We start from the raw sequence: 12,573 nt of genomic DNA on the forward strand, positions 1-12,573 counted from the left end.
GGTTATTGAAAACATTTTCCTCTCATATAGAAAAAAAATGGATGTGTGTTTATGAGAGGGATACACATACAATGAATGATAATATGGTACAGTATAAAAAATGTACCAGCATGACTTTGGGATCACAACATTCCTCAGAAATGGTGAAGTCACAAGAAAGGAATGTAGGCCCTTCCAAATTACTGTCAATAAAATATGTATACTTCTCGATGCCATCACGTACTCTCTAAATACTACATGCAATGTTAGGAATATTTTAGATACTTTTTTTATCCCTCCACCTATGAAACCATCTGATCGAAAGCCAACCAAAGTAATTCAAAGACTTCTATTGACTTCAGTAGCCTTTGGATTAGACCATGTGTCTCACTGTACAGAGTACATAGGGAGTTATAAACACCTGTAAATTGTCTATACCTAGAAATGTCATGATTGTAATCTTTGATCCCATTTGGCACTAAAAACAAGTACTTGGTCCCACTGAGAAACTGAGATTCTTTCCAAAAATATATTTCTTCTGTTTCTAGCCCTACAAGGTCACAGGAAATGTTAGATTTCAATATCTAATGGAAGAAACCTGTTTTATGTTTAGAAAGCTAACCAGAGTCCAGGACCAGCTCTTGTTCATTCTGGGCTTTAGGCAAGACAATTTGCTGGTAAAAATTCCACATCTGGAAAGAAGAGGATACATCTGTGGGCTAGGCTGATGTTTAAAAGCTATTTCTTTTATTAGCGGGCAGCAATAGATCCAGCGTGGATCGATTTATCACATCTAGTCTAGTCGCAAAAAATCGAGCCCTGAGCACTCTCCCACTGACTCCTGTACTCCAGCGCCGCGAGAGGTGCAGGCAGAATCGGCCGGAGGAGCAGCAGCAGTCGACTCACCACGGTAAAGACACCATGGTAAGTCAATCTAAGTACGTCGACTTCAGCTCCATTATTCATGTAGCTGAAGTTGCATAACTTATATCGATCCCCCTACCCCCCCCTCCCCGCCCAGTGTAGACCAGGGCTCAGAAACTTTTCAAGGAGTTGAAATGTTAAAACAAATCCCAGGAGATGATATACCACCAGTGGGCAGATAGCAAGTGGGACAGTTAAAGGTCCATGATACGTTTATTGATCATTAGTCTTGATTTCTCAGTTAAGGTTGCATTAGTTTTTCACTTAAAGTTGGAATTTCATGTGAATTTAGTTTTTCACTGAAAGATGGAATTCACAGAATCATCATAGAATATCAAGGTTGGAAGGGACCTCAGGAGGTCATCTAGTCCAACCCCTTGCTCAGAGCAGGACCAGTCCTCAACTAAATCATCCCAGCAAGGGTTTTGTCAAGCCTGACCTTGAAAACCTCTAAGGAAGGAGATTCCACCACCTCCCTAAATAACCCATTCCAGTGCTTCACCATACTCTCAGTGAAAAAGTTTTTCCTAACATCCAACTATACCTCCCCTACTGCAACTTGAGACCATTACTCCTTGTTCTGTCATCTGGTACCACTGAGAACAGTCTAGATCCATCCTCTTTGGAATCCCCTTTCAGGTAGTTGAAAGCAGCTATCAATTCCCCCCTCATTTTTCTCTTCTGTAGACTAACCAATCCCAGTTCCCTGAGCCTCTCCTCATAAGTCATGTGTTTCACCCCCTAATAATTTATGTTGTCCTCCACTGGACTCTTTCCAATTTTTCCACATCCTTTGTGTGTGTGTGGGGGGGGGGGGGCAAACTGGACACAGTACTCCAGATGAGGCCTCACCAATGCCAAATAGAGGTTAATGATCATGTCCCTCAATCTGCTGGCAATGCCCCTACTTATACAGCTCAAAATGCTGTTAGACTTCTTGGCAACAAGGGCACACTGCTGACTCATATCCCGCTTCTCATCCACTGTAACCGTTAGGTCCTGTTCTGCAGAACTGCTGCTGAGCCATTCGGTCCCTAGTCTGAGGCAGTGCATGGGATTCTTCCATCCTAAGTGGAGGACTCTGCACTTATCCTTGTTGAACCTCATCACATTTCTTTTGACCCAATCATCTAATTTGTCTAATTTGCCTTCAATCTCATGGGGTTGTCCAATTTATATTCTGAGTATAATTGTACATTATATACATGTTTTATGTACTGGTTGTGCACATGTATAATTTAAATATATATGCATATATGCAAAGATATTTTCGTTTGTTTTGAGATCATTCAAAACTTCAATTGCACTGCAAAATAAATACCTACAGCTAAATTTAAACATGATCCACTATGATAGCTTGAAAGCAAAGTGAAGGAGCTTCTTTTTATTTAAAACAAGATTGCACGTGAACTGCAATTCTCCCAACTAACAACAGGAAAAGCAATCAGCAAAACGGTGTGTAGTTTGTCTCTTCAAATTACCAATCGTTGAATCGCTGGCACATTATTTCCTTCCCTCCCTCCTTCAGTTCTGGGTCTGGCTGCAAAGTCTTATGCTTGTGCTATGTTCAGGACGTATACTGCCAGGCTGATTCCCACGCACAGAAACAATATTTAGAAGTTGCTTTGGCTTCTTCCGCGGCATTCTCGGAGAAAGCCAATCTGCCGCCCTGCATTGCCATCTATTGGCCGCGGGGCCTCACTGCTCTGTCTTCCCCCAGCTCCACCATGTCTGCCGCAGCTTTGCTAAACCGGCAGCTCCACAATGAGCAAAGTGGCTGAGCCCCGGCCCCCATGCCTCCTGCCACTGAAATGCCTTAGAGGGCAGAATCACCCGCGCTCGCCCAGCGCCTCGTGCCGGAGACAGGCCGGGCCGCTCTCTGCGGCAGGTCGGCGCGCGCGTGTGCCCCCACCTGCCTTCTGCGGGGGGCAGGAGGGCACGGGGGAAGCCCCCTCCTCTCAAGGACGGTGCCTAGCCAAAGCTGCTCGGGTTCTCCCGCGGCCCCGTCCGCTGCCCCAACTCCCTCGCTGCCTTCCAAAGAAGCGGATGCAGCGCAGGCGGCCAGAGACCAAGCAAGAGACGCAGCTGCCGCAGCCAGAGCCCGGCCCGCGGCGGAGGCTCTGCGGGAGGCAGCCGCGCGGGCCAGGCTCCCCGCTCTCCCCCGCTGCACGCTACCATGTTCGGCGCGCGCCGCCAGAAGAAGAAGGGGAAGCTTAAACCCGGGCGCGCGGCGCCGCGCACCAGCCCCTGCCAGTCTGGGTCTCGGGGGGGGGGGGGACCGGCCGGCGGACAATGGTGTGAGGCGGGGGAGCAAATAGGAGGCTGGGTCTCGGCTGGGCGGGCTGAGCGGGAAGCGGCTGCGGAGCCGGGAGAAAGTTGTGCCTCCCCGTGGGAAGCGGGAGCGCGGGGAGTGCGCGCCGGGGACAGGCGCGGCGCGGCGGCTTCTTGTATCGGCATGTGAGTCCGTGTGTGCAGCCCCGCAGCCTGGCAGCGAGAGGCGGCAAGGGAGCAGCCTCTTCGTCCCTCCGTTAGCCCCCAGTGCAGAGACACCCCCCCCATCTTCCTCCTGCCCTCCCTCTTTGTGCGCTCCTCGCCCCCCTTCCTCTCCTTCCTGACTCCCCTTCTCCCCTCCCCTCTCTCCGCTCTCTGGACCCTCCACTTGCCCGCCTCGCTCCTCCGTTCCCCGCCCCCCGCTCTCCACCTCCCCCCCCACTCCCTCTCTCTTGTTCGCCCCTCCCGCCCCGCCACACACACACACACACACACACACACACACTCGCTGGTCGCGGGCAGAGCGCTGAGAGCAGCTTCGGGAGCCAGCCCTTGGCAGCGCCGCCGCCGCCGCCGCGCTCGATGTGTGTGTGCCGCGGGGGCTCGGCGCAGGCTGGGCGGGGGGCGCCGTGTGCGTGCGTTCCTTCTCCAACCTTCCCGCCTGCGAGCCCCGCCGCCGCCGCCGCCGCTCTCCTTCGCCCGGGCGGCTCGCACGCAGCGCACACCCCAAACAGGCATCTGTATGGGTTGCAACAATGCTTGGGCCCTGGAGATTTCAGGCTCAGTAAGTATCGGGGTTGAGTCCCCCCCGCCTTCCTGTCTGTGTCTTTTTGTGGCTTCCCAATCGCCCCCCCCCCCCTCCGCAACTCCTCCCCTTCCCCCCTTTGGAACAGGATTTCTCCCAGCTCGGGGTGCTGCTCAGTTAGGTGGCGGAGTCCGGCGGCGGCGGCTGCTGCTGTCGGCGGTACTGAAAGCTGCCTAGAGCCGGCCGCGTAGTGCGGTGAGCTAGGGTTTGAACTCTTTGGGGGAAAGCAGTACACCCCCCCGCAAACTGTGACCCTCCACCGAGATCTGGCAAGGGAGCGGCGCACAGCCATCACAGACCGGCTTCTCAGGCAGGATGGCAGCCTTGTATAGCACAGATTTAACTTTATTTTCTTTATCTCCACCCCCGTTGTTTTCTTGAAGGAGGAAGGGGGGAGGGGAAACTGTATTTATCTCCTTTACTAACCATAACTGAATTAAAGTTGCAAATCGCCGGGAGTTTGATACTGTACTGCCCGGGCACGTTTCGCAGTGGCTTTTTTTCTTTTTTTGGTTTGGTTTGAAGATCAGACGGTTAATGGATGAATAGATCTGATCGGGCTGAGAAAGAATTTGCAAGGTAAATGCTGTAACTAGAAAGATTTTTTGCTTTGATGCAGTGAAGCCGTTTGTCTTCAGTAATTTCGATCCGTTAGATGTTTGGTCGAAATTGTATATATCTAATGTATTCGCCAAGACGTCCGATTCCCTGCTACTTCCCTCCCTGTGCTGCAAGTGCTAGGTTTGCAGTGTTGAACTCGTTGAACAAGAGATGTCTTGCAGTAATGAGACTTATTTTAGGGTGCGTTTCTCCAAACGAGTGTTGCCGTGAGGAGTGACGCTCTGAGAAGGTTGACCGTAGAAAATGCAGTTTCAATGACTTATTAATCTCCCCCACACACACCCCCAAACACACACAAATGCGCATATTCTGTCTCTTAATATTATTTTTAGACAAGTAAAAGTAGGAGAAAGCTGCAAGGAGACAGACTGCAAGAGAGAAAGAAAATCGGATTTGTTTCCGGCTAGATGAAATTCGGGTATTAAATCACAGACGTAGGTCAATGGTAGGATTTTTTTTTCCCGATTGGCTTTCAATCAGCTCGGGTGTCTTCTCCCCTAAAGAATGAAGAGCACTGACAGCCATCGTTGCTTATAATCAGCATCTCCAATGCTTGAAGTGTTGGCGATTACATATTTCCATGAGACCTAGTTAGATCTCTCCGCTTCTATTAGGCTAGTTTTACAAAACATTGGGAATAAACCGTATGCCAGATATGGCTGAGCCTGCGAAGATGATCTTCACGTTTTATATATTTTTTCACAAATTTTGGGTGAGTGGCTCAAATGTCCCCTTTAATTCTCTCTCGCGCCCGCTGTACGTGTGTTCATAAATATCATCCGAGTGAGATTACCTATGTGAGTGAAGATGCAAAACATGAATACATTACTAAAGAGAGCTAGTAAGTGCATTCAGTTACACGGTGGACGTATTTCATTGCATTGCCTGAGAAGTCCATCACAAAAGTTATGTGTTTTTTGTTTTGTTTTTAAATATGCATATATATACAGACATTAACCGTTTTAGGAAAGAGGTGATTTGGGGGATCCAACAGGATTCTTTGTGTTGAATTAATGTACATATCTCACGTTTTTCTTTGGATTTCCTACAAGGACATGTCCAGCAATGGTTAAAAATAATCACGGTAGCAGCTAGTGTCTGTAAAAGTGGGGAAAGACCTTAACAGTGCGCTGTTCGCTAAAGAGGTTCTGAAAGGAAGAAAGCGGGGTGGGTAACAGGGCTGAGATGGGAAACCTCATAAAATGGTGCTTCTTTTCTTTTAAATTAGAACCGTGAAACCGAACTGACAGCCATTTTATGTATATTTATGGGGCTGGTCATGAAAACAAAAATCCGACGAAACACTGAAATGTAGCACATATGAATAGAAACAGAACAGTTTCCAGTGTGACCTTAGCTTTTAAAAATACAGCAGACGTTTAACTCACTAGGAGTTGCACATCATCCTTTCAAGCAGACCTGGTGTTATCCAGCTTTTAAAACACTTGGAATTTTGAAATGCCCAGTTCATTTTTAATAGCAACCTTCTCCACACACATACCCCACACTCTAAAATAAATAAATGAAAACTTTGTGTCTGGTTTATATTTTAAATCTTTATGCTATCAAGTTGTTTTCTTTTCTCTTCTTGCCCTTACAGGAGTTAAAATGTACGCTTGCTGCTCTACAGTAACTTTGGAACAGGACCCCAACAAAAAAATGCATATCTGGATGCTGCAGACGATAGCGGTTGTTTTAACATCGCTAGTCCTGTCGTGGGCAGAAAGCATCGAGTATTATGGGGAAATCTGCGATAAGGCGTGTCCTTGCGAGGAAAAGGACAGCATCTTAACGGTGAGCTGTGAAAACAGAGGGATCATCAGCCTTTTCGAGATTAGCCCACCAAGATTCCCTGTTTATCACCTCTTGTTGTCTGGGAACCTTTTAAACAGACTCTACCCAAACCAGTTTGTTAATTACACTGGGGCTTCGATTTTGCACTTAGGGAGCAATGACATACAAGACATCGAAACGGGGGCCTTTCATGGTCTGCGGGGCTTAAGGAGGCTGCACCTGAACAATAACAAGCTGGAACTATTAAGGGACGACACTTTCCTTGGTCTGGAGAGTTTGGAGTATCTACAAGTCGATTATAATTACATCAGCACTATTGAACCCAATGCTTTCAGCAAACTGCATTTGCTGCAGGTGCTGATCCTCAATGATAACCTCCTCTCCAGTTTGCCCAACAACCTTTTCCGTTTTGTGCCCTTAACTCACCTGGACTTGAGGGGTAACCGGTTGAAGCTGCTGCCCTACCTGGGCCTTTTGCAGCACATGGATAAAGTGGTGGAGCTGCAGCTAGAGGAGAACCCCTGGAATTGTTCTTGCGAGTTGATCGCTCTGAAGGATTGGCTAGACAGTATCTCCTACTCGGCTCTGGTGGGGGACGTGGTTTGTGAAACCCCTTTCCGCTTGCACGGCCGAGACTTGGATGAGGTCTCCAAGCAGGAGCTTTGTCCTAGGAGACTCATCTCGGATTATGAAATGCGGCCGCAGACGCCTTTGAGCACCACAGGGTATTTCCACACTACCCCAGCCTCGGTCAACTCCGTGGCCACTTCTTCCTCGGCTGTTTACAAATCCCCCTTGAAGCCCCCTAAAGGGACCCGTCAACCCAACAAGACCAGGGTGCGCCCCACCTCCCGCCTGCCCTCCAAAGATCTGGGATACAGCAACTACGGCCCCAGCATCGCCTACCAGACCAAATCCCCGGTGCCTTTGGAGTGTCCCACCGCCTGCACTTGCAACCTGCAGATCTCCGACCTGGGCCTCAATGTCAATTGCCAGGAGAGGAAGATCGAAAGTATCTCCGAGCTACAGCCCAAACCCTACAACCCCAAGAAGATGTATTTGACCGAGAACTACATCGCCCTGGTGCGCAGGGCGGATTTCCTGGACGCCACCGGGCTGGATTTGTTGCACCTGGGCAACAACCGGATTTCGGTCATTCAGGACCGGGCCTTTGGGGATCTAACTAATTTGAGAAGACTCTATCTGAACGGGAACCGGATCGAGCGGCTGAGCGCGGAGCTGTTCTACGGGCTGCAGAGCCTGCAGTACCTCTTCCTACAGTACAACGTCATCCGGGACATCGAGGCGGGCACCTTTGAATCAGTCCCCAACCTCCAGCTCTTGTTTTTGAACAACAACCTGCTGAGATCTTTGCCCGCCAACATTTTTTCCGGCCTGACTCTCTACCGGCTGAGCCTGAGGAGCAACCACTTCTCCTACCTGCCTGTGAGCGGGGTGCTGGACCAGCTGAAATCCCTGCTGCAGATCGACCTGCACGAGAACCCCTGGGATTGCACCTGCGACGTGGTGGGCATGAAGCTGTGGCTGGAGCAGCTCAACACCGGGGTGCTGGTGGACCAGGTCATCTGCGAGTCCCCCAAGAAGTTCGGCCAGAGCGACATGCGGACCATCAGGTCGGAGCTGCTGTGCCCGGACTACTCCGACATCATCGTCTCCACCCCCACCCCCTCCTCCATCCAGCTGCCGGGCGGGAGCACCCTTTTCTCCGCCACCGTGCGGCTCAACAGCACGGGCGAGGCGGGGGGCGCGGCGCCCTCGGGCGGCGGGGGCGGATCCCCCTCGTCCTCGGTGCCGCTGTCGGTGCTGATCCTGAGCCTGCTGCTGGTGTTCATCATGTCGGTGTTCGTGGCGGCGGGGCTCTTCGTGCTGGTGATGAAGCGGCGGAAGAAGGGCCCGGGCGACCCGGCCAGCGCCAACAACTCCGACGTGAGCTCCTTCAACATGCAGTACAGCGTCTACGGCAGCGGCCACCACCACCACCCGGCGCCGCCGCAGCCCCGCCACCCGCGCGGCGGCGGCGGCGGCCCGGCCCTGCCCAAGGTAAAGACCCCCGCCGGCCACGTGTACGAGTACATCCCGCACCCGCTGGGCCACATGTGCAAGAACCCCATCTACCGCTCCCGGGAGGGCAACGCGGGCGAGGATTACAAAGACCTGCACGAGCTCAAGGTCACCTACAGCAACCACCACTTGCAGCAAGGGCCTCCGCCTCCCCCGGGGGAGGGGGAGCCCCTGCGGAGCCCCACTTACAGCGTCAGCACCATCGAGCCCCGGGACGAGCTGCTCTCCCCGGTGCAAGACGCCGATCGCTTTTACAGGGGCATTTTGGAGCCCGATAAACACTCCTCCTCCTCGCTGGGCACCCCCGGCAATAATCTCCCCGATTACCCCAAGTTCCCCGCCGCCTACACCTACTCCCCCAACTATGACCTTATGCGGCCCCATCCGTACTTGCACTCCGGGGCGGGGGACAGCAGGCTCCGGGAGACGGTGCTCTACAGCCCCCCGAGTACTGTCTATGTAGAGCCCAACAGGAACGAGTATCTGGAGTTAAAAGCAAAACTAAACGCAGAGCCGGACTACCTCGAAGTGCTGGAAAAACAGACCACATTTAGCCAGTTCTGAGACACCCCCCCCCCCCGCCAGCAACCACAGCATCTCCTCCTCCTCCTCTAGAGTATTTGTATTTAACAACCACACACAAAACAAAGAAACACAAATGCTGACCCCCCTCCCCCTTCCCCCTTTTAACTCATTTTGTTGTAGGGTGAAGTGCCTTGGCACAGGATTTTCAGCTTCGGGGAATGATACTGAAAGGGTGTGCTTTTTCATTTTTATTTTTACAAGTAGGAAACAATCTATTGTGTAAACTGGGCACAACACTTGCCCTTGTGTGTTTGGGTGTCTGTGTGTTGGGGAGGGGGGAAAGAGGGTTTACTTAGGTCAGATTGTGCAGGTTACAAGTACAAAAGTCATGGTCACTTTCATTTTGTTGGACAGACATTGCTTAGTTTTATTTTCTCTTTGGTTGAAGAGTGCAGCGCATGTTTTCCCCTTTTAGCTCTGGGTGAGTCTATATGGCTTTTAAGGAGAGATTTGCACACCCAATTTAATACAAGGTTTCCTTTTTTAAAGGATGTGTTTGTATGCTTTCTGGACTTTTGAATTAAAATTATATATATATATATATATATATATATATATATATATATATATATATATATATATATATATATATATATATATATATATATATATATATAATCTTTAAAAAGATCACCAGAGATGTGGACAAATCATTAAAGAGGGCAGAGATATATGATCCATAACTGGTTAATGAAAATAACTTATTGATGAACTATACAAATATTTTATTGTAGCACCTATTTTTATATGTGCATTAGCATTTCTCTTTCCTTCACTATTTTAGGGCCCAGTCTTGCAAATACTTACATACCCAAGTAACTCTATTCATGAAAGTAGTCTTGTCATAGGCACCCATCCTGTAAACACTTAGGCAAATGAACAACTTTGCTCAGGAGTGTAGTCCCATAGATTTCAGTGAGTAGGTAAAGTTAGCCACATGCCCAAAAGTTTGGAGGATTGGGGTCGTAGTCAGTGCAACTGTTCTCATAAGTAAAGTTACATGGAAGTGTAATTGTTTTTCAGGATGGGGCCCAAAGTCTGTGAATTGCTCAGAAGTGTTGCACTACATGTAGAGCTTTATTCCCAAAGCTGAAGTGGTATCAGGAGGACATTTTAAATCACTAAAATTAACAGTAATTATGACCAAATCTTAAAAGACAATCCAAGACAAGCAATCTGGTCAGGATAAAATAATACTGTATTTAGAACCTCCTGCTAGGGCAACTAGTTGGACTAACTAGTGAGGGACATGTGGAAATGGTTGATTTTAGCAGGAAAATTGTTTCTTTTCATTACTCAACCAAAATATAATGATTTGACTACTGTTGTAGCCAATTTCTGATTGTTTAGTCAAATGCAATTGCACTTGTACAGATCCATGTGTATACTGGCACTTTGAAAGACCAAATGATGGACTGTACAAATCTCTATATAATGTCTTTACCCTTTTGGGCATCAGGCAATGGAAAGGATATCCATAAATACAGCATCACTGTAAGATGGGACAACTGGTGTCTCATATGTATCCCAGCACATGTAATTTTTTAAAATACTTTCTGAATAAACACTTGATAACTATTTCAAATGTAAGGACATCAAGTAATGATTACCTGAAGTTCACAATATCTTGCCAAAATCATACTTTGGTATGTGAAACTGCCTTTACTAGCAATCAAGTCTGAACAGAAAGGAACTAACAGTATAATCTGATGTGTTCTTCAGGTTATTTTCAAAACACAATATATTGTAATTTATCAAGGTACCTGACATGGATCAGAACTGGACATTGCTATGTGAATCACCAACATTCTTAATAGTACAGTTTCGTATTTACATTTTTTTTCCTTTCTAAAGTTTTCATTTACTATATGGATCAGGGTAAGTGATATTTCACATTCTTTTTTACCTTTATCTCTTAGGTTATTGTATTTGGTATTGTTTGGCTAAGATTCGCTACTAACATCTGTTTTGCAAAAGGGCTCTGTTCTGTGCTGCTTTTTCTACTTATGTAAAATATGTGTCTTTATTTTTGTGTTAAACTGGCCTTCAGCAATTCAGGATGAATGATGTGGTGGGATGTGTACTTCCCTTCCACCATGCCCTCCTCTACCCAAACAAACAAAATCAAATGTGCATGACCATACATAACTCTGGGGAGTTTGGTCAATGTACTGAAATATGGATTTTAAATGTGAACAGGAGATTCTTCTTGTTTTATTGCAAAAGGAACAACACATGGCATTATGGTGTATACTGCTCTTGATCTGTAGCATATCTGTCATTGAAGTCAATGAGAGATGTAAGTGCTGATTGAGGTCTCATTTTGCGGTCTTTATTGAGGAAAAAGTTCCCTTTGAACCATTGCCAAAGCCAAAGGGACTTATTCTCTTCCCATTTACACTGGTGTATATCAGGAATAATCATTAAAGTCAGCAATTACACTGGTGTTAAATGACTACAAGTGAGAAGGCGATTAAGCACATTGGCTTGCACAATGACATGACAGGAAATTTTCTTAGCCCTGGTCTACACTGGCGGGGGAGTGGGGGGGAATTGATCTATGTTATGCAACTTCAGCTACGTGAATAATGTAGCTGAAGTCGACATACTTAGATCGATTTATCATGGTGTCTTCACCGCAGTGAGTCGACTGCTGCCGCTCCCCTGTCGACTCTGCCTGCGCCTCTTGCAGCGTTGGAGTACAGGAGTCGATGGGACAGCACTCAGGGGTCAATTTATCTCGTCTAGGCTAGACACGATAAATTGATCCCCGCTGGATTGATCGGTGCCCGCCTGAATGATCAGGGCAATATGTGGTCCTTCAGGTGTGAGACTTTTTTTTCTTGTGCACCCAAATTTCAAGTCAATGGGAGTTTTGGGTGGCTTCAGTAGGAATGCAGGATCTGGTCATTAATGTGAAAGGTACATTTTACATGGCATTCTGCCAAAAAGAGGCAGCATCCACAAGTGTGTAAATGCACAGAAACAGCTTGAATTTATGAGACCTAGGTGACAGAAGTGCCCGGACAGTCTTTTTATGTCAGAGTTCCTGATGCTGCTATTTCTGATGCCAGCTACCTCCATATTCTCTACATACACTTGATAGTTGAGACCAGGAAACATTCTAATAGTCCACATGCTAAAATCAGAATAATTAGTGTAATCCTCTTCAGTGCCCTACACCAACTACAAGTAGCAAAAAAAAATAAAATATTAGGAGAGCCATTATTGGAGAAGAAAATTAAACATAATCCAGCAGCATAGTCTTGAAGAAGAATTCTTAAAAAAAAGACATGGATTTCAAGAAAGATTGTTTACTCATTAAGTATCCTGAAATACAACTAAAAGGGACATTTGATAACTCAGACCTTAATAGAAATGGGGTTACCCATGCAGAGGCTACAATGATTAATTTTCTGAAGAAAATTATAGGTAGAAAGAGGAGATAGAATATCTGATTCCAGAGGTAGTTGTGGTTGTGGAACAATTTATTTGTATGAAAATATGACCTT

The 12,573-nt window shown here is 47.5% G+C and overlaps 1 protein-coding gene across 2 annotated transcripts; it reads left to right on the forward strand.

Annotated features, from left to right (window-relative positions):
- The first annotated feature begins 3,661 nt into the window (after window positions 1-3,661).
- SLITRK5 (SLIT and NTRK like family member 5) lies at window positions 3,662-9,569 on the forward strand. 2 transcript variants are annotated; one of them, XM_073347650.2, is made up of 2 exons: window positions 3,662-3,958; window positions 6,201-9,569. In XM_073347650.2, exons 1-2 carry the CDS (start codon window positions 3,757-3,759, stop codon window positions 9,038-9,040), a joined length of 3,042 nt encoding a protein of 1,013 aa, XP_073203751.1. In that variant the 5' UTR covers window positions 3,662-3,756; the 3' UTR covers window positions 9,041-9,569. The 2 variants fall into 2 exon arrangements, with proteins under 2 accessions (XP_073203751.1, XP_078709494.1); XM_078853368.1 differs by lacking the exon at window positions 3,662-3,958 and adding an exon at window positions 4,380-4,558.
- The last annotated feature ends 3,004 nt before the right edge of the window (window positions 9,570-12,573 follow it).

Source organism: Lepidochelys kempii, chromosome 1 (assembly GCF_965140285.1).
Source record: "Lepidochelys kempii isolate rLepKem1 chromosome 1, rLepKem1.hap1, whole genome shotgun sequence".
NCBI lineage: Eukaryota > Metazoa > Chordata > Testudines > Cheloniidae > Lepidochelys > Lepidochelys kempii.